We start from the raw sequence: 25,282 nt of genomic DNA, 5'->3' as shown, positions 1-25,282 counted from the left end.
CAGGGGAAGGTGCCGGGAGTGGAGGTTGGGTTGGTGGGGGGTGTGGATCTGACGAGGGAGTCACGAAGGGAGTGGTCTTTACGGAATGCTGATAGGGGAGGGGAGGGAAATATATCCTTGGTGGTGGGGTCCGTTTGGAGGTAGCGACGCCCCTCCCCCAAGCTGAACTAAACTGCTCAGCTCAGCCCCTTTTATTATGCAGATCACTTCTAAAGCGTGACCACTTTGGCCTGAAGTCTCATCTGTTTATAAATGAACAAAAGGCCTCTCAAAATCTTTTTCACCTCTGTACCAAACCAGACTGATCAGAGCCCAACCCAGTTTATTGCCCCTCTGAAAAAAATCAAGGACATAGTCTCCTTGAGCAAAGGAACACCGTTTTAAAAAATAGAGACAAGCTTTGTGACAGCTTAAATGCAAGCGGGCTGTCAGTTTCCCAACCTTAGAACAGTGACTGTACTTCAAAGGCACATAATTGGCTGTAAAGTGTAATGGGGCTGTAAAAGGCAGTATGTGTGTAAGTTCTTCCTTATTCTATTCTAATTAATGTCATATGTTAATGAACTGGTATTTCAGAGATCTGAATTAATTATTGATCATCATATTAACCATTTCTGTTTCCAACTACCCACATTTTTTCTTCAAATCTCTCAATTCTTCAATTTACTTAGTTACTTTAAGAAAATCCTTAAAATCTACATCTTTGACCTAGCTTTTATTCAACCATCTTTAATATCTTCTTTTCTGAATCAGTGTAATTTTTTAAATACACTGAGACAATTTCTTATGTTATAGGTATGATATATATGTGAGCTGTCGTTACCATTGGGATTATTTAATTGAGTCAATCTGTAATCTAGATTGTTACAATGGAAAAAAGACACAAACTTAATGACTTTAGACTTTTGTGTTGTGTTTTTCCATTCTGGGCAATATTCACTTCAATCAGTGTTATTAAGCCTCTCTAAAGCTTTAATATTCGTGTAATAGTGTGGACATACGGTATGCCACATTTTTCCATGAAATTGACATTACTTCTTGGCTGTTTGTATTCTATACCTTTTAAGATAAAACTTAGAATTCTATCACGTTACTTGTATCCTTAGCACACAGGGCTGCTGCCTTTAATATCCTGTGAACTTGTTCCTTATCTCATCACTCAGAACAAATGCTATGTGTCTATTCAGAGTATAATTACTGTTCTTTTTAAACCAAAATGCATCATCTCACATATTGGTATTAAATTGCACCTTGCTACATTTAAGCCAAATATATTATCAATATCCCTTTGCTGTTACATTTGTTTTTGTAAGAAGACAACAGCATTTGATTGTTGTACTTGCTACATCCTATCAATATTTCCCTGCTTGGTTAGAGATTTTACACTGACACCTAGCTCCATATATGTGTTGAATTGCTAATAATTTCCACCATCTCACACCTCCTGCAATGTCTTCATTTTGGTACAGACGTCTCAGACAGTGTGCCTTGTTGCCTCCAAATAAGGCTTTTATTTGATGCAGACATTTTCCTTAAAAGCATGTACATTGAACAGGATGCTCCGCCTCACTTTTGATTGATTGCATTGTCCTTAATGGGCTTTGCATGTAAATATTTAATTTGTTACTTGGGGGATTAATGGTGGTGGTTGGTAGTTTACACAACAAAAAACAGTCAATTGTGATTTTGGTGATGGGAAAATAACTCAGTTGTGTGTGAGAGCTTTTCTGATGTTAAAAATTGGAAAAAGGGAACAGAATGCTCAGGGTTCTTGTGGTGCAATGGTCATGTCCCGATCTGAGAGCCAGGATGCCCGGGTTCAAGTCCCACCTGCTCCAGAGGTATGTAGTAACATCTCTGAACAGGCTAATTAGAAAATATTGTAACAGGGCATTACTGACATCAAGATAGGCCTTGCGAGACTTCTTGATTATGCCAAAAAACTCACCATCACCCAGGTTCATCAGATTCTCTACAACATTTCCAACCAAAATGCTAAAGTATCTTTTCCCTTTACATTTTTGGTTTGTTCTATATTTCCAGTAATTTTATTTTATCTGGAGTTTCAGAAATTAAATAGAATTTGTGTATTTTGGTGAGAAGTGCACTTTCTCTCTCTCTCTCTCCACCCACACCTCTACCCTTACCCCCTAATCTCTTTTCCTACTATGTCTCCCTCTGTGTGCAAGGAGTCATTTTCTCATCTAAGTCCAAAAAACAGATAATAGATTTACAAAAGCCAAGAGTTAGGACTCCCAATACTGTGTAGAGGTACTGAGGAATAGTGACAGAAGAGTGGTGATAAGCTTCCTTCTGCTTGTCTGACTGTGTCTTACTTGTCTATTAGGTCATTGGCATGCAGAATTACATGGAGCCAGGTAGCAAGATCCCTTGCTATCAGTGACAGGTTTTCCCTCCAGCTTTCATCAATGAGCCAAGTTGGCTCGAGAATCATCAGTGATATTCTGGACTGCAGTGTTTTCTCAGCTCAGGTATCAGCTTATTGAGTCAGCCAGTGAGGATCAGCTCAGTTTTACTCTTCCATCACCACTAGACTGTTAAAGACATGTTATTTATTTTCCTTCCTATGAATATAACTTTGGGATTTGAACCCACTGCAGCAAGTGCACCAACTCTTGCTAACCAGTATAGTTGATCAGCAGTTCTCAGTATAAATCTCTATCATCTTCCTTTCAGACCCCAAAATTGTTGTAATCCTGTCATTACTCCATTATAATCTGACACATTACGTGACTAGAATACTAACCTTTTAAACAGATAATTTGCAGTTTGGGACGTGATAAAGGATGATGCCACAGGTGTATCACAGTAAGGTGGATTTTGTTTGCTACTCTTGATCAGATTCACAAGCTTGTCCAGTTTCAAGACGTATTTCACAGATCAGAAAAACTGAAAAGTGGTTATTTAACCCAAGATGTTACCAGAGAGGAAAATATTACAAGAGAGGAGATCAAATCTCTAAAGGTTAAGTATGTCCTAGACTGGTATCAATATTAACGAAAGGCATAAGCTGGAAGAACAGCACTTCTTTTTCCGCTATAGCCCTTTCGACTTAATGTCAAGTTCACCAATTTCAGAGATTGAGGCACCTTCTCCCATGTCCTTAGTCCAACTCTCACAACCAGGCCTTGTTATCACATGGTCTTTTAATACACACAACGCATTGTTAGTCACTAATATTCCCCATTAGTAGCTCATTCATTCTCATAGGCCAATCGACTAACTGTTCTGCTTTCTGTCTTTGGGCTCTATCCCCACCTATTGTTTACTCCTTACCCCCTCCCCCCACCCTATCTTCTACATAAAAAAAAACAATTTCCGAGCCACCATCAGTTCTGAAGAAAGGTCACTGCACCTGAAATGTTAACTCTGATGTCTCTACATAGATGCTGCCAGACCTTCCAAGCTTTCCCAGTAATTTCAGTTTTTGTTAACTATAAGTGTTTCTGCTAAGCACTGTGATTTCAGAACAGTTTTATTTTCTTTTGATGCTGTAAGAGTTTTAGTTCTTCCCATACTCAAAGGCAATCAAATGAAATGAAATAGCCAGAGAATGTCCAAAGGGTATCTTTCAAACACACTGCAAGTAGGAGTTCCTTATGTCTGTACATTTCATATCATCTTTTCAGTATTAATAATATCAAATCACTTCAAATGCCAAAACATGCTGCAGATTTGTACTCTGTAAAGTACCTTCTACTATTCTACTGAAAAACGTAATAACTAAAATGACTATTACACCCTTCTATTCCCTGCAGATTAAATAATTTAACAGGCACAGCAAGGATAAGGAAATTGATTGAAGATTATTAAGCAGCCAGTTCTTTATAATCCAGCATGACTGTGAAAGGTCTGTTACAGTTATTAAAGCAGTCTTTAATAACCAAAATCTAAAAGATGGAGATTTGCCAGAGCAATGTTGAGTAGCTACACTTTTACCTCTGTTGGTAAGAGACTATTACAGAGCACATTCCACCCTAAATCTCTCAAGATCCAAATAAAATAAACAGCATAAACTTGAACCCTTGAAAGGATACTTTAGCCCTGAAGGGAACTTAATGTATCAGCAATGTGTGTTCAATGTTAGGGCACAATAATGACAGCTTATCTGTTGAGAGAGGAGAAACGTATTTTTAGGAACATGTGCAGAAGCAATATGCAGCTAGAATATATTCCATGACAGAAAAAGAATAACCTTCATGTTACACTTTGAGACATTCCAAGTCACAAGGGTAGAAAGATCATGAACAAAAGGCAGGATGCATATACTGTGAAATGCATCACACAAAAGAAGGCAAGCCTAACACAGGGAAAGCAGTATTCTTACTGCAAGAAGGCAAATCAATCATCACACAAATGTTTGGCTAGAAGGACGTACAATAAACAAATGCAAACTGTATAGAACAGATTGGTTCAGTCAGTCAATAGTTGATACATGTTTGTGACTGTTGAAATGGTGACTACATAAGAACATCAAATCGATATTAAGTATCAAGTAGACGCTGATACATCATGCAACATCATGACTATCTGAGTCACTATGTAAAGTGACCCAATGTGATAATCCAACAATGAAACCTTCAAAAGCAAGGTTAAAGGTGTATGATGTTACCATACTTTTGCTAAGAGGGAAAATTAGACAAGGTAATGACAAGACTGAATACCTGGACTTCCAGATAGTTGACAAGTCTAAAACTTGAACTGCTAACCGTTAACATGACATTTTATAGACCAGGCCAGACCCCCTCAAAACATTTCAAAAAGGTAGCCCAGATCCCAACTTTTCCAGTTGTTTTGAGCAGATGTAGAGTGGATATTCCAGGAGCAATGCAGCTGGTCAAACCTCTTGGTTTTAAACGAAACAGAATTTATTTACAGAGTACTGAATAAACCACAAACAAAAGAGAACAGAATAACTTAATCTATCTGAAAACCCAGTTGATTCTATTGCAACTTACTGATGCTGTTTGAAATATTTGCAACATCCCCATAAACACCCCCTTGGCACAGAAGATAAAATCAAACACAGGTTCTTACAGGAGAGATGTCAGAGAGAGAGAATCAGCATAGCGCTATTTCCTTGACTAGCAGCCTCAAAAGCATTGCTTGCAAAAACCAAGCCAGAAAAAAGTTGAGCTAGGAGAACTGGCCACTTCTCTTTGATTGTACAAGTTTTTTTTAAAAGCTTAAAACCTTTTCAAGTATATAAACCCAGAACCTGTACCTTTATGACCCCTCTGAAAAAACAAGGACAAAATAACCTCGTTAAAGGAGCAGCATCATTGCAGTCTGAAGAAATTTGCAATGAACACAATAAATGTTGACCATAAATCAGATCTTGGTGGAGTACAGTGTTCTGTTTACTACTTTAAGATGTCTTCTTGGATAATATTATCCCAAAGTAGAAAAGAGCAAGAGACAAGCTAGCGTCTGCTGGTGAAAATTTCAGTTGCCCCAAGTCTTGGTAGAAGATTTGGAAAAGAGGGGGTAACCAAGAATATTCCAGCTCCTACACAATGGATAATAATGAAACAACCCTGGAAAGCTGAGAGTATTCATCAACTCAAACGTCAGGGACCCGGGTTCGATTCGAGCCTCAGGCTGTATGGAGTTTGTGCATTCTCCCCATATCTGTGTGGGTGCTCTGGTTTCCTCCCGTAATTCAAAAGATGTGCTGGTTCAGTGAATTGGCTATGCTAAATTCTCATTGTGTTCAGGAATGTGTAGGTTATGTGCGTTAGTCAGGGTAAATATAAGAAAATAGGGCAGGGGAATGGGTCTGGGTGGGTTACTGTTCAGAGGGTCAGTGTGGACATGTTGGGCCAAAGGGCCTGTTTATGCATTGTAGGGATTCTGTGATTATAAATGATTATCTGAAGAGATCTTACTACCCCATGACAATCAGCAAAGCAATTTTGCCACTAAATGTAGGAACAAAAATTGTAATTACTTTTGATGGTTACTAGCAAGTGAAGCTGAATGAAAACAACAGTTTTCCAACTTGTCCTGGAGATTGTTCAGGAGATGCAGATGGCTATGCATGCAGTTTGACATTTCATGGCTTTAAAGTAGAAACAATGCAGGAAGCATGTGATGATCAGTGATCTTCCTGAATGAAAGTGATAGTGAATGATCTGCTTGTTTATGGATTCAGCGATGTAATGAAAGACATCTTTGTTGACCACAATCAGAATCCAGTGTGACTGCTACACAGAACTTGTGAGATAATTCCAAAACAGAACAAGAAAAATTGCAATTAAGGATACCTGAAGAAACATAGAAAACAGGTGCAAGAGTAGGCCATTCAGCCCTTTAAGCCTGCACCACCATTCAATATGATTATGGCTGATCATACAATCTCAGTTTCCCACTCCCATTTTCTCTCCATACCTCTTGATCCCTTTACTCACAAGGGCCACATCCACTCTCTCTTGAATCTATCTAACAAACTGGTCCCAATAGCTTTCTGTGGGAGAGAATTCCACAAGTTCACAACTCTCTGAGTGAAGAAAGTCTTCCTCATCTCAGTCCTGAATGGCTTACCCCTTATTCTCAGACTGTGACCCTAGTACTAGACTTCTCCAACATATGGGAACATTCTTCCTGCATCTAGCCTGTCCAGTCCCATCAGGAATTTGCATGTTGCCATGAGATCCCCCCTCATTCTTCTAAATTCCAGGGAGTACAAGCCTGGTCGATCCAGTCTTTTTTCATCTGTCAGTCCTGCCATCCCGGGAATCAGGCAAGTGAACCTTCATTGGACTCTCACAATAGAAAGAATGTCTTTCCTCACACTGGGAGACCAAAATCATGTACTGACAGAAAAAGATCTCAGGAGAAAGTGAGGACTGCAGATGCAAGAGATCTGAGTTGAGATTGTGTTGCTGGAAAAGCACAGCAAGTCAGGCAGCATCCGAGGAGCAGGAGAATTGATGTTTCAGACAAAAGCCCTTCATTATAAGATCTCAGTCTGGATCCTGAGAACTGTAGCAATAATATGACCAACAATAGGTGCAAAATGTGGGTAACTATTTGTTAAATTTGTCAACTACTAAAAGTGTTCTTACCAAATTTGACATTGCATTGTGAACATTCTTGATAACTCATTGCAAAAGACGCACTAATATTGGGATACAGAACAACAAGAAGCATTCACTAAAATCAAACAACTGTTGCTGGCAATACCGATGCTGAAATACTATGAAGTAAATGATGAAATACTGTGCTGTGTGACACCGTGAGACAGGAAGTAGGCAACCTTAATGCTGCAAGGACAGACAGTTATCTTTGCAACTAGGGCGTTCATAGAAGAGATAGAGAAAGAAAGCTGCATTGTTTTTCTTAATTTATAAACATTGCCATCAATAACTATCTGGAAGAGATAAAATGATGGCCAAATTGGAGCACACGCCACTTCAAAGCATTTTTCTCAAAGTTCCTGCTAAAAGTATTGTGGAGCTATCATCGAGACATGACATTCAAGTGAGGGAAGCAGCTATACAGTGGTGGTATGCTGTTGAGTGCAAATCATTCTATGAAGAAAGTAGAGCATTCTATAACAGAGTGTGGAGTCTTCCAAACCCAATGTGAACCAGCAGTTTCAACCAGCATCAACCCAGCAAAGATATTGAATCTACCATGCAGACATCTTGTTCAGATCAAACAAGACGTAGCTCAAGTGTTGCAAGGAATATTGATTCAAAGAAGGTTTGAAAACATCAAGGACGGTCCCATGGTCACAAGAGCATGAATGAATTGAAAGCCCGAGATGATATATTGTATGAAGGAGATAGAGACGTTATACCAAGGAGCTGAGAGGAGAGATGACAGAACCATCCAAGGAAGACCAAGGTGAAATAGCAAAAAACCACATTTCATTTTGACTAAACTTCCAAGCCATTGCCAGAGTTGAGCATTAGAGAGCCAATCAGGATGCAAAGCTTTAATATTCTCAGTAAGACTCAGCCCAGTTGGCAACGTGGGGTCTGCATATACCAGTTATTATCTGAATCACATTGTTGCAGTGAGCGATTGAATACATATTCACACAAGTAGCACAGCTGTCAACCAGTCTGCACAGATCACAAATCAACAGTCAACTCCAGAGGTCTACAGCACCATAAGGCATCGATGAAAGAACAACGGTTGCAATTGCAACAGCAATGGACATGGGAATGCCACTCCCCAGAAAAGGACAATCACTCAGATGAACAACACAAGACAATGCACAAGTGGACCATTGAGAGACCATTTATTGAACATGAGCTGCCCAAATTTGGCTTTCATGTCAATTTCAGTGAGTTCAGTGGAGGATGTATCACCATGAGTTCAGGCTTCACGCAATTTCACGGTGCTCACCTCAGTAGGTATGCACCAGGCTTCCACAACACCGTTGTGGCACTAGGTTATGTTCAGCAATGGCGGAATTGCTAACTGGTGCCAGGACCTTCCATCATTCGTCCCCAGGTGCCATATTTAAAGATATGACCTCTACCATGAGGCAGTCACAACAGACATCCATCTTACAGTCAGTCCAATAAAGACATGGTCAGGCTGAACTGCTGTCCTGCAAGCTTGTATCAATCCTGTTACAATCCCAGCTGCAATGATCATTGACTAAGATTTCAAGTTGTTGCAGGTAGATTTTGGAGATGGGGATTGTTGAGGCATTGGGAATAATAAGTAGGAAGACAAGGTGATCCAGGAGTGGAACAGAAGGAGGTTGGTAGGACCAAGACTTCCAGGGAGTAAATGATCAAAAAGGAAGGGTAACCGCGGAAAGAAGTCAAAATGACAGAGCAGCCAGGAGAGGGATAATACTCAGTTGAGATGGTGGGGCTAGACATAGAGCAATGAACTTGTTTAGTTGGCAATGGCAATCGTCATCATCCAGTTTTGTTGAGAGAAGCATCTACTTCCTCCTGGTTCTATCGTGATTATATTTTAAATCATCTTTCTTCATGAAGACACCAGTTGATCACTTTAAATACCTTTGGTTTTGTTGCATACAGAGCAGATTTTTATGAACGTAGCCACCCAAGCTCTTTATGTCTACCTCCATTAACATATTTCTGCAGATCCCCTGGAAGGGCTTAAGCAGACTCACAAAAATAAAAATAGTTTGATCGCCTGGCTATGCATTGTCCAATTTTCTTTTCCAATGAGGTCAGAGGGTAGAAATGCTTCTGATTCACTATCATTCGTTTCAGGGTTCCTGAAAAATTCAATTTTCCCTTTTTTGACATTTATTAGCTCAATAACAAGTCAAACATATGACTTTGTACTCTCTCTCTCAGCTCTCAGTGCCTGGGGATGAGCCCGTCATGCCAGAAAATCAGCCTGCTTCTAGCCTTTGACAGGCAATACAAGAGAAGCAGATTCAACAAATTAGGGTAGAGTTTCTAATTTAAGTTACAAATTCTCCAAAAGGTGTATAGAATTGCTTGGATGGCATGAAATTGAATCATATGTTATTGCTTCCAGCACTTTTCACTCCTTCCTCTTTGGATGTTACAAGGGTGGCATTTCTTCAATATCCGAAAGCAGGAATGTCTGAAGGAGAAGGTCGGTGTGAGAGAAGGTCATTGCGGTCAAAAGCAGTTTTGTGTTCAACCCATTAGATGCTTTCTCACCAATACCAGATAGCGGGATGATTATTGCTGGGAATTAAAATGGGGCATAAGGCTAGAGATATTATGCACAATATCCTGAATGCTGTTGGTTGCATCTGCCCATTGGTTGCATCTGGCCCAATATTGCTGAACCCAATCTCCTACTAGGGCTCAAAAGGTGCAGCTATAATCCCTGTATTGATGTTTGCTGCACCCTTAGTAGTTTATCCCCTTATCCTACAATAAACTCAATAATTTAAGACAGTATGGGAATGTGCAAGACTGGAAGAGACCATTCTGATCCAATGGTCTTAACTGATGCATAGCTGAAGTAACAGAGTCACTCAAACAGCCCCAAAGTTAAACCATGCACTCATTGATTCTAATTCAACTCTCCCTACAATATTCGACTTATTAGTATGGAATGTCAATGATTGTATGGCACTGTCTTTGGGTGATCAATGGTTTATCTCATGTCAGAAAAGGCTCATTATCTACCCTTCCTTCATTCTAAAGTAGCCGATCTCAGCTAGGCCTAAGCAATTTGTGATGGCAACCACTGTAATTTATAGGCTTAGACCAAATTATTCTTGCATTTTCAACATTGTCATATATTGGGTCCGTTTCATTTTCTACAGTGCACTTCTCTTCCTCGACTTAACAAATATGCAGTGGCAATGTCAGCAGCCTGATAGATGTAATGTCCTGTTGAACACGATCAACAATCAATATTGTTACAGGTGGTAGATGAAGGCACAATCAGTTTTGACTGTGTTTCATTAAATGACATGCTGAAGACTGTCTCATCGCAAATAATGATTGGGCCAGGGTACTGTCCTTTCAATTATATAACACAATAAATAACCTCACAATCTTAGAACAAAAGAGGACAAACAATGCAGATAAAAGCATCTGTATTATAATTAAGTGTCTTCATTAATAGATTTTCTGTGTGATTTTGTTCAACAAAATTGATTTGTTTTGTTCCAGTTGACCGCATGATCGGTGAACTGGCTGGAAGGAGTAAGTAAGTCTGGTATTCTAGAGAAAGTTGAATTAATGTCAATGAGAGTATGCATTAACTTGGGGTGGTTGAGTGATCCTGTCACTTTAGCTGTGCATCAGTTAAAACCATTGGATCACCATGGTCTCTTTCAGTCTTGCATATGCCTATTCTGCCTTAAATTATTAAATATAGATGTTCCCAGCCAGTGCAATCATCAAGACAATAATATTCATTCCTGAAGCAAAGGTATACTGAAGCAGTTCCAGAAAAAAAAACTAGGAAAACAAAGGTGCTTTCATGCAGTACTATTGACACAAATAGTTTTTGTAACACCCTCACAGCACAGCCTCCAACCTCACCTTCTCCAACTGTTTTGCTTCACTCTGACATGCTTACTAATGTCTGAGCTTGAAAAAGTGCTACTTCACTGAATGTAAATTTATTGTGAGTTTTGAAACCAGATAACAGATCTTTTTTGTGAAAATTGTCTTTACAAAGAAACATAACAGCTTAGCAGTTTGTTCTTTTCATAGCCAACCAGTTCTACTCCACTTGCTAAAGCTATGCTCTCTGTTTGACATTAGTCTTTCATTTACTATTTTGTTAAAAAAAAGGCTTTTAAATTCTGTCGATGAGAAAATAATATTATAAGGTGATTAGATTAGATTAGATTACATTACATTACATTACAGTGTGGAAACAGGCCCTTCGGCCCAACAAGTCCACACCGACCCGCCAAACCTCAACCCACCCATACCCCTACATTTACCCCTTACCTAACACAATGGGCAATTTAGCATGGGCAATTCACCTGACCTGCACATCTTTGGACTGTGGGAGGAAACCTCGAGCACCCGGAGGAAACCCACGCAGACACGGGGAGAACATGCAAACTCCACACAGTCAGTCGCCTGAGGCGGGAATTGAACCTGGGTCTCTGGCGCTGTGAGGCAGCAGTGCCAACCACTGTGCCACCGTGCCGCCCATGATGAAGACCTGAAGTTAAATTCTCTCATCAATACACAAACCAAAAACCAAATACATATACCAACATATTATAATCCTGATAACTTCTTTGTTAACACCAAAAAGATGATAAAGTAATTAATTTAGAATTGTTTTTTGCGGAGAAGGTCTTGTTCTAAATCACCCAATAGTGAGTACATAAACAGTCAGAGTTGTAATGCTAATACTGATTGTGAATCTTGCGTATAACCCACAGCCTTAACTTAATTAAGATTCAGATCTAAACAGGCAAATGTCTCCCGAGAGAAAGTGAGACCATATATGAGTTTTATGGTCTATATTACAAACAGTGTACATTTTCAAATATCTTAATGTACTGACTGAATTGAAACACATTTCCCCATGGACTGTTATGAGCACAATGCTGGTATTGGTTAAACTTTACAATTCAATTTAGCAGTGTTGTGGAAAACTCTCTTGCAAGCTTCGTAAACTACTACTTAATGAATTTGAGGCATGGTTAGTTATTCTGTCTGAATCATAAGGAGGTTCACTTGACACGAAAGTACATTGTGAACATGTATTTTTGGTGCAAGCTTATACAGTTCACATAACTGTGTATTGATATTTTCTTTCTTTGTTCCGGATAATTTTAGTTCTTGGAATTTTTTTTGCAATTTCTTTTATACTGAATACATTCCAAGATAGGAAGACGTTGTCTGTCCTTCTTTCTCTGACGTCTCTTGATCAAAATGGTATCTACATAATTTAAGCGCATGCTGATCTGACATAATGGTTCAATGTTAACTTTGCAGAGCATATCCTCCGTTCCAGAAAACCAATCAACAGCAGAAATGACTGGCATTAATATTGTGTCCATATTATTGGTAAAACATCTAACAGCTATCACCTCAATAATAGGTAGCTTTATCCATTCATACCATAAAACAGAATGCTGTTAAGCTTGCATGTATCATGCTGATAAAAGTTCATGGGGAGATGCTTCTCAGTTTAGTCAGTACACTAGATATGTTTTGAAAATATTTTTAAAAAGAACTGCCGGTGGTGGAAATCAGAAACAAAATCAGAAATTGCTGTAAAAAGAAATAGTAAGTCTGATAGCATCTATGAAGAGAAAGCAGAATTAGCATTTTGGGCCCAGTGATCCTTCTTCAGAACTATTAGATTAAGTCTGGACCTGAAATGTTAACTCTGCCATTTCTCCACAGATGCTGCCAGACCTGCTGAGCTTTTCTAGCAATTTCTGTTTTTGTTTGGAAATATATACTGTTTATAATATTGATCAAGTAACTTCCAGACATGCCCTCACTTTCTCTTGGTAGACACTATCCTTCTTCAGATTTGAATCTCAGTTCAGTCTCTGGTTTCTATTGTACTAATTGGAGAGTCAAAACATGAATAAGAACAAAGGACTCTCTCAAATGGACTTTGATAAAAACAAAGAGAAAGTGAGGTCTGCAGATGCTGGAGATCAGAGCTGAAAATGTGTTGCTGGAAAAGCGCAGCCGGTCAGGCAGCATCCAGGGAACAGGAGAATCGACGTTTCGGGCATAAGCCCTTCTTTGATAAAAACAAGCAAATTAAGTAACACAGCTATCATAATGTTACTGTCGTGACAACTTACTTTTCATTTGCAAGCAACTGAAAATAAATTAAAATCATTTTGCAACTAGCAATTCCGAAATTAGATTAAAAGCATGTGAATGTACTTGGCAAAACCATCGGCAGCAGGGGTAGAGAAGATAGGCAGGAGTTTCAGATGAAGAGCGTTATTCAATTCTGGTGAAAGAATCTTCCAGAAATGTTTGTCTCCTTTTTTCTCTCAGGTACTGACAGATATGCTCTTATATTTCCTACCCCCACTGTTTTAACGTATTTGTTGCCTTTTTTCTTTTGGAGGCAATTTCAAGTATTTTACTCTCAAGTATGGCACTCTGCTTCTGTTGTCACTGAACCCCAATCCACAGTTTTGGAATGAAATACCCTCACTCCCATCATAGGCCACCATAATAATGTCACACTTTATATAACCAGCTGTGCTATATGTCGCTTTGAAAAGTAAACACAAATCAATAATGTTCAAGTGCCTTTGCAATCTATGTCATTTTTGGATCATCAGTCTCACAGCTAACACATCGCTGATATCGACACCCCAACATTGTTGTGACCTTTCGATTCTTTACATTCTCTATCCTATGAACTGTCAAACACAGACTACAGGAAACAGGGTCAAGTTCAGGATCGGATTTGTTCTGTGATTCATGGGCAGCATTCATTTCACTTTGGTGACCTTTAACAAGCAATAATAGAGAAAGAGGATCTTCAGTTCTTCTGAAATTCTCCAGAGGGGGAATGACAATACTCCGACACAGTATGGCACCGATTACCGCGAGCTCTTTTCATTGCAATAATTCAGAGATTTCTTTCTTTATACTACATAAATGAATCACTAATGGATGGCATAAAAAGAGAGTAACAATTTCTCTACATTTTATGTTTTTTTCTGCTTGCAAGACAAATAATAAGGCTGGACAAAGATTAATGCTGCACTGCTGAGTTTTATTGTATTGTCTCTTAAATGATCCACATCCTCTTCCAACAGCTACAGTTTTATCCCTTTAGGCCAGGACTCCAACTGTGTACTTCAAAAGCATTCCAGGTGATTAAAAGAAAGCTATTTCACTCCTATTAAATGGTCCACATTTGCCTACTAAGTTGGACTTAGTCATCCATTACTTAATGTTAGCCATATCTATGTTGTAAATACTCCAGAAATACTAATAACACAGAATTAATATTTAGCCAGTGCATTTTTAATCTAGCAGTTATCAACAGTCATGATAAGTATACAATATTTTAACTAACTAATGTTTCTGAGAAAAAACCTGAAACTGTGACTTAAGATCATTAAACAAGCCCTTTTGTTTTGTATCAGGTTGGCTCAAAAAAGACTAGATTCAATACCCATAATTTGTCTAAGACATTAAGTATTGCATAGACAATGGTGTCATTCCTTGTTCAGTGTGCCATTTTCTGCTGGTTACACAGATGCTAAATGATCCATAGAATTGTTTTGAAGAAGAATAGGGAGTTCTCAATCCTTTACAAATAAGAACATTTTTTTCCCTTCATTCTTGGGATGTAGGCATTACTGGCTAGGCCTGCATTTATTGCCCATCTCTCATTGTCCTTTGATAGGAGGTGGCAAGCTGCTTTGTGAGTTCATTGTGTTCCTTGGAATGCAGTTATACCCATTGAGTTTTTAGGAAGTGAGTTCCAATATTTCAATCCAGTGACACTAAAGAAACAGCAACATCATTTCACATAAAGATGGTGTGTGGCTAGGAGGGAAAATTGCAAACAATGTTGTATATGCTGCCCTTGTCCTTTTATGTGGTTCAGAAGATACTTTTGAGGCAGTAACTTGCTGCAATGTATGTGTAGAAGGTACACACTGCTGCTGTTGTACATCTGCAGGGGAGTGACTGAATGTTTGAGGAGGAGGGTGGTGTTCTAATCAAGAAGGTTTCTTTGTTCTGAATGATGTTGAGCTTCTTGAGTCTATTTGGAGCTCCACCCAACTGGGCAACTGGATCATACACCAGACTAGTGCCTTTCTGATGGTAGACAGGCTTAGGAGCATTCAGAAGATGGGTTACTCACCCAGGATTCCTCACCTTAGATCTGCTTTTATATCCACATTATTTATATGGCTGGTCCGGTTCAGTTTCTGGTCAATGATAATCTCCAGAATATTGATGATGGAGGATTCAGCAGTGATATTGCCTGGACTATTAAATAGAATATGGTTAGATTTTTTCTTGTTTGGAGATTGTCATTGCTGGTACTTGTGTGGTGCCCAAGCTCAGGATTCACTGTACATCAGCATGGATTGCTCGACACCTAAAGAATGGTGAATGGTGCTGAACAATCATCAGGGATCATCCTCACTTATAATTTATGATGGAAGGATTATCATTAATGAATCAGCTAGAAATGTTGAGATAAGACAGTACCCTGAGGAACTTATGCAGAGATGTCTTAGAATTGTGTTGATGGACATCCAACAACATGAACCAGCTTCCTATGTGCTCTGTATGGCTCCAGCCAATGGAACTTCTTCCTCTTGATTCCAAATTACTTTGGGAGATTAGATAATGCTCCTCAGTGCCACACCTGGTCAGATAATGCATTAATATCAAGAGCAGTGACATATACTCACCTCTTGAATTCAGTTCAGCTTATTTGTCCACCTTTAGATCAAGGGTGTGATGAAGTAAGAAGTTGAAGGGTGCTGATAAAACCCAAACTGAATAAAAATTAACAAATTATTATTGGGTAAGCCCCACATGGCACCTAAAGTGAGTGGGCTTCTATTTTGGTTGGTCTGGCACAGGCAGCAGTGGAGTTCTCTCTTGAGGCTAGGTGCTGGCATGAACGGACTCAGAAAGATCAATATTCTGAACTTCTTACTTCTTTATTTTACTGATTTGGTCTTATGCCTGATAACGTTGGAGTGTTTATTTCTTTACCTTTCTAATTTTCCTTTGTTTCCTAAGAGTTTGGTCTTGAGTATCTGTACCTCCGTACCTATGTAACTAAAATGGTGCAGTAATGTGGTGACTGTAAACTTTTCACTGTAATCATTTGAGTACATGTGACAATAAAGTTAATTCAACATAATAGCCTTGTCGATGACAATCTTCCATGAGGTAGTTGTTGATCAGGTATAGATCGGTGGGACAGTAGTTGGCCAGGTTTGATCTGCTCTTTATGTACAGGACAAACCACATTGTCAGGTAGACTTCGTTGAACGGATTGGTCAGGGCATTTAAAATCCTGAAGCACAAGTCTTTAATATTACCGAAGCAACGTTGTCAGGGCTTATAATCTTTGTAGTTTCTGTTGCCAACAGCAGTTTCTTAACATCACATGCAGTAAATTGAGTTAGTTAAAGACTGACAATTGTGATGCTTGGTATTTTGAGATGAAACTGGGATAGTTCATTTACTCTATCTCTGATTGAAGATGATTTCAATTGTTTCTGCATTCTCTTGTGCGAGGATGTGCAAAGTCGGGTATATTGGTACAGCCTCCTCCTTCAGTGAGTTGTTTAATTGTCCACCAGCTTTCATGGCTGGATGTTGCAGGACTGCAAAGCTTAGATCTGATCCATTAGCTGTGGGATCACTGGGTCCATCCAGTTCAGTTTTTGATCAGTGATAACCTCTAGGATATTATATAGCAAAGGAAGTAGAGATGACATAAGGACAATCTTTTCTATGTAGTTCATAAGGAAGTTTTTGAATTTGCTGCTTGTAAGATAGTAACAGATTAAATTCGAGGCCTCATGAAGGATTCAATCCATTAGGAGAGCAATAATGAAGTAGAATAACACTTTCTCGTGCGAAACTTCACACTATATGGATTTCAGTATGGCATTCAAAAAGGTTCCTCATGGTAGACTGTTTAGCAAGCTTAGATCACATGGAATATAGGAAGAACTGGCTATTTAGATACAGAACTGGCTCAACAGTAGAAGACAGAGGGTGGTGGTGGAAGTTTGTTTTTCAGACTGGAGGCCTGTGACCAGTGGAATGCCAATGAGGATCGGTGCGGGGTCCACTACTTTTCATCATTTACATAAATGGTTTGCATGTGGACATAAGAAGTATTGTTAATAAGTTTGAAGATGACACCAAAATTGGAGATGTAGTGGACAGCGAAGAAGGTTACTTGTGTGTACAACAGGATCTTGACCAGATGCACCAATGAGCATAGGAGGGGCAGATGGAGTGTAATTTAGATAAATGTGCAATGCTGCATTTTGCAAATCAGGGCAGGACTAATACATTTAATGGAGGATCCTGGGGAGTGTTGCTGAACAAAGAAACGTTGGAGTGCAGGTTCATAGTTCCTTGAAAGTGAAGTCACAAGTGGAAAAGATAATCATGAAAGTGTTTGGTATGCTTGGCCATTATTGATTAATTCATTGAGTATACAACTTGGAAGGTAGTTATAGCTGTACAGGACATCGGTTAGGCCACTATTGGAATACTGCATTCAATCTGTTCTACTTGCTGTAGGAAGGATGTTGTGAAACTTGAAAGGATTCAGAAAAGATTTACAAGAAGGTTGTCAGGATTGGAGGGTTTGAACTATAGGGAAAGGCTGGATCAACTGGGACTATTTTCCGAGAAGTATCGGTGGCTGAGGGGAGACCTTACAGAGTTTTATAAAATGATGAGGGACATGGATAGAGTACATAGAGGTGAGAGGGGAAAGATTTGAAAGGGACCTAAGGGTCAAAGTTTTCAAGCATAGGATGGTGCGTGTAGTAAATAAGCTGCCAGAAGAAGTGGTGGAGGCTGGTGCAATTACAACATTTAAAAGGCATCAGGATAGGTATATGAATAGGAAAGATTTAGAGAGATGTGGGCCAAATGCTGGCGAATGGGACTAGATTAATTTAGGATATCTAGTCAGCATGGATGAATTGGACCAAAGGGTCTGTTTCTCTCTATGACTCCATGATTTTGCTGGCATTTTCCTGTGTATTGCTAAAAAGAGACATGTTCCTAAAGATCTTCAAATTGCTGTCATCAGGATAAATGCAAGAATGCCAAATTGAAAACAATTTACATCACAGGCAAAAGTGATACTAACTGGTTGACATGTTGACTCTGATTAACATAGGTGTAGTCAATCTGTACTCTGTATCATATGAATAGCTGGGGTAATGTAATATTTGATTCAATCAGGCAGTCATTGGCACATACAGTCTTCTGTACCTCAGATGACAACAGCACTGCAGTGTACTTCAATAATTTGACTATCATCTCTCATACAGCAATAATGCTGAGAATTTAACTACATTGAATAGTGCCCTGACTTTGGCTGAAATCTTTCACTGTAACTATTGAAAGACTCTCCAGCTTGTCTGTTTCACTCAGTAGTTCTCCTCACTGTGCACTCATCTCAGAGTTGCTGACCAGTCAGGAAACTGGTGCCTGACTGTTTAATACAGAATTAAAGGTTGAAACAGGCCGTACAGCCTTGAGCAGATCTAAGGGGATTTCCTATTCACCTCAGAGCCTAGTTGGATAAAACTCATAGGAGAGCTGAATTATGTGAGGATCGTAACCTGATCTGATTTTTAGGAGATTTAAATCCTTGCAAGCACCCAAATATCACTCTGCTTGTCTGGGAAAATGTCTCTGATGAAGAGAGAATGACTGATGTACTGATCCACATGTTAAATTGGCAGATGGGTATCAATGGGGGAGGGAGAAAGCGTCTGGATTGGATTGGAATGGCGAAGGAATTGATGGATGGGATAGGAATAGAGTGTTGAATTTGCTGTCTGCATTCAATTCTAGTGGTAATATTCACTTTATCATATCATTGCTGGATGTAGGCTGCAATTATCATTAATTTATTGTTACAGGATTGCAGTTTTAGCTGTCTGTACTCAGTTTTATAATTAGCACATATTTACTCTAATATTGGTATCATATAGTTGTACTCACATTTAATAGTTCTGGGAGCTGCTTGCATTATAATCGCATAAATTATTATTATGTGTTATGTGTGTGCCTGGAAAATCACAAAGTGTGAGCGGTAGAGCCATGCTTTAATAAAGAATGTCAAGAGCTTGTACATGCTATTATTTTCTTTTAAAGAGCTATTAACGTGAAAACAATCTCAATAACTCAACACAGCAATAAGAAGATGCACTTAATTCACGACAAGCCAGACTGAAAACAAAACTATGGGTTGAGTGTAATTGGGTTCTGAGTGGCATGAGCTATGGCAAAATATGTGGCAGAATTGGATGAGACATCATGTGAGGACAATCTCAGCATTCGGAGCATCTCATTGCATTTGTTATGCTTTTTCCGAGCGGTGTAAGAAGTTTCTCACCAAGCAGTAGTAGTTCCCAATTAAGGCAGATTATAGCTTATTAAACACCTTATTAATAACACACCTCACCTCATTAAATTCAGCTTCCCACCTTATTAAACACAACAAACAAGCTGGATGTAAAGAATCCTCAACATGGAAGTCAAGCAGCCTCCAATACCAATTCAGTGTCTTGGACATAATCGGTCAGCCACTCAGGCCAATCAGAGTCAGGAGTCTTCCATACAAGGAGTGAGGAGCTGAGTTTTGGGCAGTCCACTACCCATCTTTTGCTGTCCTATTGTGGGCTGTTTTCCTCCTGGGATGAGAGCGCAGTAGAGATTTTGGGAGATGAAGGTGTGTGAGACAGCTGGTATTTTTGGTGAAGGTGTGGAGGTGTATCTAGCAAGTGAGTAAGTAGCACAGAGGGCAAGAAAGTAAAAGTGAGGACTGCAGATGCTGGAGATCTGAGTCAAGAGTGTGGTGCTCAAAAAGTACACTAGGTCAGGCAGCATCCAAAAAGCAGAAGAATCGATATTTCGGGCATAAGCCCTTTATCAGGATGAGAGCACAGAAGGTAGTCAGGGTTAGTCATGTCAGGGGTTGGGGTGGATGAGAGTGAGTGAGGAAAGATGTAGGAGTTATTAGTGAGAGTGCAGAGCATGAGCCTTGCTGGGATGTGGGGACTACCACTGCTTGGTGAGAAACTTCTCACTGCTCGGAAAAAGCATTAAAAAATGCAATGAGATTCTCCCAATGCTGAGATTGTCTTCACACGATGTCTCATCCAATTCTGCCACATATTTTGCCATAGCTCATGCCACTCAGAACCCAACTACACTCAACCCATAGATTTATTTTCAGTCTGGATAGTCATGAATTAAGTGCATCTTCTTATTGCTGCATTGAGTTAATGAGATTTTAGAATAAGTGTGAGGTATCAGAGAGAAGGTTGTGGCACTTATGCTGGCAGAATGCATTAGGTCGTTGACCACCTTCTCACTATGCTGGGCATTCCTCCAGGTGGCTGAGACTATACTGACCTGGGTGGCAACCTCAGACCAAGCTGGGTTGGGGCCTACTGTACTGTTCCTGAGAAAGAGGACATCTCGCCTGTATACCATCCATCCAGCAGGACCTTTGGGTCCCTGCCCACAAAGTGCCTACATGTTGTGGGGCAAATATCAGGAAATGTGCAGGACAGCTCTGGACTGACTTTCCAGGTGGACAGTTGCTGGGGCAAGCGCAAAGGCTGCTGATGTTTCAGCAGATAGCTGCTGAATGGTGAATTATTCTAGGAATAGCACCTGGAAAGATGGGGATAGAATCAGGGGTGAGCAACAGCATTGAGGCAAGTTGATGAGATGCATTTGATCTGAAAAATGGTAAATCTCACTGGGCCCTGCGGCAAGTATCCCTCCAAAAAATTCAAAGCAAATTCCAACAAGCTTGAAAAAAAGCATGAAATTCAGCTTTATGTTTTAATGACTGGTCTGAATATTCCATCATTGGGGCATTCAAGAGGCACTGGATAACTATTGGATAGATATAGTATGCTAATTTATGGGAATAAAGCAGAAAATTGTCACTAAGCAATTTAACATGCTGATACAAACATAATCGGCCACAATACTTTTGTGACACAACACCTTTGCTACAAATTGAAAATAAAGATGACATTCAGGTGGGGCAGAATAGAGGTTGTCTGGTACAGATCTTTTAACAAGGAATCATAGCATAAATTGGTAAAACCCTCTGAACAAGCATAAATGAAAGACAATTATGTGTCAAAGTTGCAGAGATGGCTATTTTTACAGGTGGAAACTCGTACAATCTGAGGGGTTTGATGGACAACTATAAAAGATGAAGGAGACTTGGGCATAAAAAGTTAAGAGCATAACTTGTTGTGCCCAAATTTCTCTGATCTGTTAAGCATGTATTTGACTTGTGCTTAGATAATACATGGACTCAAATCTGGTGGAAAGTCTTAGGTTTGCTTTTCGTTACAAAGCTCTCATTTTGACCTAAAGATCTTTGGGTCAGTGATGTGCAGCACAAATCTGGAATAAAGCTCTTCAATAAAAGTTGGAGCATTTGACATTGTAAACAAAAATGTTCTGCTAGATTGGGTTCCTCAGTTTCTACTTTCTCAAAGGATATTACTTGAATGTGTTGCAAACTACCAAATAACATACTGTATAAAATTCATCTTCAGAAATAATTTAGTGTTTCATTCTTAAATTTGTGCTTCTTTTCTTCTGTCAGGATATTCCATCCTTCAGGTAATCATGGAAGCTGCAGTTCAGAATAACTGGCAGGTTACAGCAAAGTCAGTTGGAAGCATCACTGATGTGATGGAATATAGAAGAATCTTTGAGGAAATGGACAAAAGGCAAGAAAGAAGATATTTAATAGACTGTGAACTAGACAGACTGAATGCTATTCTGGATCAGGTAATTGCTGTTTGTGTAGTTTCTTTATTTTTAACAAAAAGAATTACTTTGTATTCACTGTGATGGCATTGTGGTCTTGTTAAACCTAGTGAGGGTAATGCACTAGCAGACTTTCTGTTCTGATGCAAAGCCACATCCATCCTCACATCCCCACCAGACTACCTACTGATAATGTCCAATTTACTCAGCAAGAATCCTGTAATCCTGCTCTCTTTGAGTTGCTGCCTCATATACACATTATAAGAGGATCACTCTAATAGCATTAGCGTTGGTGGTGCTGGTTGTGAAAGATTGTGAGCTCAATTGAATAATGTGCTTTTGAAGGTCAACTCACAAGGTTTATAGCCATGGTTGTAAGTGTTACTTACATTTACTACTCTGCTTTTCACAGTTAAAGTAAAAACTATTCTCCCTATACACAATCTATATCAAGCTAGCTTTGACCCATTGCACCACTTGGATTGATAACTTCTGTTGCTTGACTAAAATATCCTGATAAGACAGTCAGCTCTTCAGTTACTAGAAAAGTGGTAGAAGTCCACTGACATTTCACATAAAAGTGAGTGAAAAGGCAAACTTTGTAATCGGAGACAATCTGGTTTATGATGTTGCTTTTAAACACCAGAATATAGCAACACGATCTTTTGATGCCATAAACCTCATTGATCGTGCACGAAGCTGTGTAACTCCCTCCTCTTAAATGTATCTGAAACTATGTATGCTGATTTATGTTGAGCTACATTAATGAGAAACTGTATTCCATAGAAATGTGGAAGATATTTTTTCCATGCATCTAGGGAATGGGAAAAGTTGCACTCCTGAAGACACATGCTAAAAATTAATTGGACAAAAATTATGATTAATGGATAATCCTTCAGTTTGACAAAAAAAGACTGCATGTTAAGGAAAATGCAGGCACTTTATTCAAGCATCACAGGCAAGGGGCTGGGTTGTTACTTTTAAACAATTTATGGTACTGAATCAAGAAAACAACAAATAAATAGGTGATTTTTTTTAGAAGTTGATAAACTCTGACTGTTAACCATCTGCTAGCAAATAATATAGATAGGCTCATAGATTAAAGTAGGGAGTGAAAAATAAAGCAGCGGTAATAAAAGGGTGACATTCTAAATCTCTGATTATACAGCAAGAGACAAAATCTTATTGATATTGGAAAGATTGAAAATGTACACTAATTCTAAATTTTGGGGATAGGTTTCCATAGAAACCATATTTTGTAACTCAAATTCCTGTCCTTTCATGCTACATTTGTACTTCAAAATGAGAAAACCAGTCTGAAAGGCCAAGTACCATAGTGCAGGCTGACATCAAATTTCAGGGGGCTAGTGGAGTGGGGGCTGGGAGGTTGGTAAATCAAGAATTAATCTAATGCATAGTTTGAGACAGTTTCTAACATAGTGGATGCTGTCTTGATGGGTTTTCAGAGGACAGTCAATACAGTTTCACACAGGAGATTATTAGGAGAAGTGAAAATGCACAGAACCAGAGAAAGACTGGTGTCATGGATTGGATGATTGTTTGGAAATGGAGGTTCGGAATGGACAATACACACTCTTGATTGGTAGGACATGGCAATTTGTGTTGTTGAGGCATCTGTACAAAGTCTGACATGTTTCACTGCAGAGGATTAATGACATGGATGAAGGAAAAGAAAGATGAAATATAATCTGGGCATGACTGGACTAAGAGGCCTGATACTAACTTGAAATGGATCCTCATGAGGAATTTATCCTTTTGTACGTTCATCGGCAGATTGTACTGAATGTCAAACCATTGGTGTTACTGACAGTTTTTTGATGATACGTTTCGGGAGGAAGTTGAGGTGGGAAACGAGATGGCAGGGTTGGCACAAAGTTTGGGAAGACTATTGCTCTGCCACAGAACAGATTTTTAAAAGCAAACCTTAACAAAGTAGATCTTTAATTGGTGACTAAAGGAGTCAGTAAGTTCTGAGCAGAGCAAGACAGGTGCTGGTCCCATTCGGCATTCGTTAATTTACTGAAGAAGATTCCTTCAACATGATTCAGCCCTTCATTTCATTTTTAAGGAACATAATACCTGTTGAGATTGTCTGCCTTGGATACCCAATAAAAAGGGCCTCCTGAATCTAGCAATGGACTAACCAACTGGATAGTTTGGGCATAAGCTATCCCACTGCTAACTCTTTATGCATTGTCCTTTGTTAGCCCCAAAATTGTAAATCCAAATTTGTAGATCACATTAAGGTAAGAATGTGGAAGGAGGTTACGAAGAGAGATGGACTGAATGAGACAAACCTGTGGCAGCTGAAGCTTGACATTGTTAGAGTGGGATCATCTGCTTTTGATCCATAATAAATGAATTAGACTATTTTCTTCATGGTACAAGGCATGGAACTGTGAGGATTGCTAGCCAATTGTGTAAAAAGGCCAAATGAATAAAACAGAGAGGCAGACAGACATAAAGGGATGGTAAAATAGGTTTACTTCCTACATCTCTGATTATTCAGTAGGAGATAGAACATTTCAAACAACAATATGTAAATAAATAATTTAAAACCAGTGCATAGATTCAAAAAGAAACATTTTCAAAATGGATTTTACAGCTTTCTGTGAATAGGGTTTTAATGCCAAAATGAGGAAATTATGCAATTTTGCAGAGCCTTGGTCATCTGAAGTACAATGTTCAGTTTTGGGGATGGGTCTCAGTGAAGAAGTAGCCATGGTGGATTCTGTACAGCACCAAGTCACCAGAATGAGATCCTCACTCTCCCTATGTTGGCTCAAACATTCATCATGCAGTTCACTTTCACTCTGAGTAGACTTTAAAATGCTGATTTATTCAAACATTTTCACAGATTATTCTTTTCTTTTGTGGCATAGGCAGTGAATGTTGGTAAAAACATCCGAGGCTACCACTACATGTTGGCTACTCTGGTAAGTGCTTTCTTTGTGGTTGATTGAATCAATCAGAAGACATATTCATGGGGTGACTAAGTGATGTATGAGTTAGAAATTGATCTTTTAACTCTGAGTTTGCATACAACTCAGATTCAGGGTTTGCTGGCCACGAAGGTCCAATTGAAATTAATTTAGTCACTCTACATCCATTGCCAAATGAATATTGGTCCACAATGCCTAACTAATATTAAGCATTAAGTATCAAAGGCAAAAGGTGGATGCTCACAGGCTGGGTGTTGTGGGATATATGGAAAATGTTGCATTAATGCATTGGAGGGTCTGCTTCTGAAATTAGTACGTGGGGTACATTATCAAAGTTCGAGAAGAGTACGGAGAACTTCA

The 25,282-nt window shown here is 39.2% G+C and overlaps 1 protein-coding gene across 7 annotated transcripts in view; it reads left to right on the top strand.

Annotated features, from left to right (window-relative positions):
• gria3b (glutamate receptor, ionotropic, AMPA 3b) overlaps nt 1-25,282 on the top strand; it is a 340,234-nt gene that overhangs the window by 136,559 nt on the left and 178,393 nt on the right. For all 7 annotated transcript variants that reach the window (XR_006313803.1, XM_043704895.1, XM_043704894.1 and 4 more), the window contains exons 4-5: nt 21,793-21,980; nt 24,863-24,916. Coding sequence is in view for 6 of the 7 variants with exons in the window: in XM_043704895.1 (XP_043560830.1) it covers nt 21,793-21,980; nt 24,863-24,916 (242 nt within the window). In the remaining variant the exon portion in view is untranslated. The remainder of the gene's footprint in view (nt 1-21,792; nt 21,981-24,862; nt 24,917-25,282) is intronic.

Source organism: Chiloscyllium plagiosum, chromosome 15 (genome assembly GCF_004010195.1).
Source record: "Chiloscyllium plagiosum isolate BGI_BamShark_2017 chromosome 15, ASM401019v2, whole genome shotgun sequence".
In the NCBI taxonomy this organism is placed as follows: Eukaryota; Metazoa; Chordata; class Chondrichthyes; order Orectolobiformes; family Hemiscylliidae; genus Chiloscyllium; species Chiloscyllium plagiosum.
Note: the sequence above shows the minus strand (reverse complement) of the source record. Positions and strands in the feature narration are given on the sequence as shown.